The sequence below is a fragment of the Colletotrichum tamarilloi genome (genome assembly GCF_030869305.1).
Source record: "Colletotrichum tamarilloi strain Tom-12 chromosome Unknown Scaffold_516.1, whole genome shotgun sequence".
NCBI lineage: Eukaryota > Fungi > Ascomycota > Sordariomycetes > Glomerellales > Glomerellaceae > Colletotrichum > Colletotrichum tamarilloi.
The window spans coordinates 1-1,333 of NW_026849898.1; the positions used below are offsets into that span (position 1 = coordinate 1).

At 49.3% G+C, this 1,333-nt stretch overlaps 1 protein-coding gene across 1 annotated transcript; it reads right to left on the reverse strand.

Moving 5' to 3' along the window:
• Positions 1 to 596: 596 nt before the first annotated feature.
• CTAM01_17334 (uncharacterized protein) lies at positions 597 to 1,289 on the reverse strand (the record flags this gene model as incomplete). The annotated part of the gene is made up of 3 exons (XM_060533319.1): positions 597 to 698; positions 756 to 1,031; positions 1,140 to 1,289. 3 exons carry the CDS (start codon positions 1,287 to 1,289, stop codon positions 597 to 599), a joined length of 528 nt encoding a protein of 175 aa, XP_060372103.1.
• Positions 1,290 to 1,333: the final 44 nt, after the last annotated feature.

Consider the following 1,333-nt stretch of genomic DNA (forward strand, 5'->3'; position numbering starts at 1 on the left):
CGATCCCAATACGAAGTTCGCGAACATCAGGGATATCCATCGGGCTCAAATCGAAGCGGGTGAAAAGGAGGTTATCACGGCTGAATCCAGCGACTCTGAATGCCCTAGTGAGGCTGGCAGCTGTATTGTAGTGGGTGTGGTTGAGGATCAATAGTTAATAGTAATGAGGAGGTTGGGTTGTGATCCCATCGTTTTTGTGGTGCCAGAAACAGGGGGGTGCCAGGAAGTGGGTATGTTGACTTAGTCCATTTTGCCAGTGGTTTTGGTGAGGATTCCTCATGCATAGAGCTTGCCAGTGAGCGGACCGGGTCTACATCGATGCCTCGGAATCAATTTTGAAGCGGTACGAGACCAACAAAACATTTCGTTCAATGTATAAGTAAAGACATCTTTGATGATCGAAGGCGCGAACGGTTTCCGACTATGTAAGTGGTTGAAGAGAATGGCAAACGGTCTGGTCGGCGTCAGGTAACATAAGGAGAGCGGCACACCAAAAGTACGCATCGTGTAGGGCGATAGAGTACTCCATAGCTGTATGTAGCAGAATGGGCTTTATTGTAAGTACATTCCTCCGCCTGACAGCTACGTTGTCGCACTCAACCGCTGCTTACGCTAGATTGACCTTCAACGACGCTTCGAGATCTTCTTTCCGTGTAGTCCAGTGGTGATCTTGCTACCGGGACAGGGTAGGTCGCTTTCTTCCAAATCTTAGCCTAGGGGGTAACCTCGGAGGATCATAGGTTGATTGAACATACCAACTCAGCTCTGGACCAGGGGAACTCGGGCTTATCGGAAGACGTGTACTCATAGTGCCTGCTTTTGAAGCGGACTTGGACGTACACGTCGGCTCCATATCGTCGTCGCATCTGCTCATAACGCCACATGATGTTTTTGACCGCTTTGTCGCAGTTCTCGTTGGTTCTGTCCCTTTTCTTTGGTGGCTGCCGACGAAAAGTCATGATGATTTGTTGGACAATACGGACTGCGACAGGCGCCGGCCAAGTTCTCTGCACGCTAGTGAGGCAGCGACTCTGTCTTGCTGCGGCAGTAAGATTAAGGTTTCCGGTACAGTTTGTATAGTATTGATCATATGTTGCTTCCTCTTGGCAACACACTTCATCTTTTTGGACTTGACCCACACAGGCTGGGCCCATAGTCGTTCTGACTGTGTACATGCGATCATGATCAGATGTGCGAGAATGAATACTGTGAAAGCCGGTTATGGATGCTTTGGAGTAGCTCTCAATTACGCGTTGCCACTCGCACTGTCGTTCGCCATCCTGACCCATATTTTCGTTTGCAAACCAGTCGCTATAGCCATGACCAGAGGTTT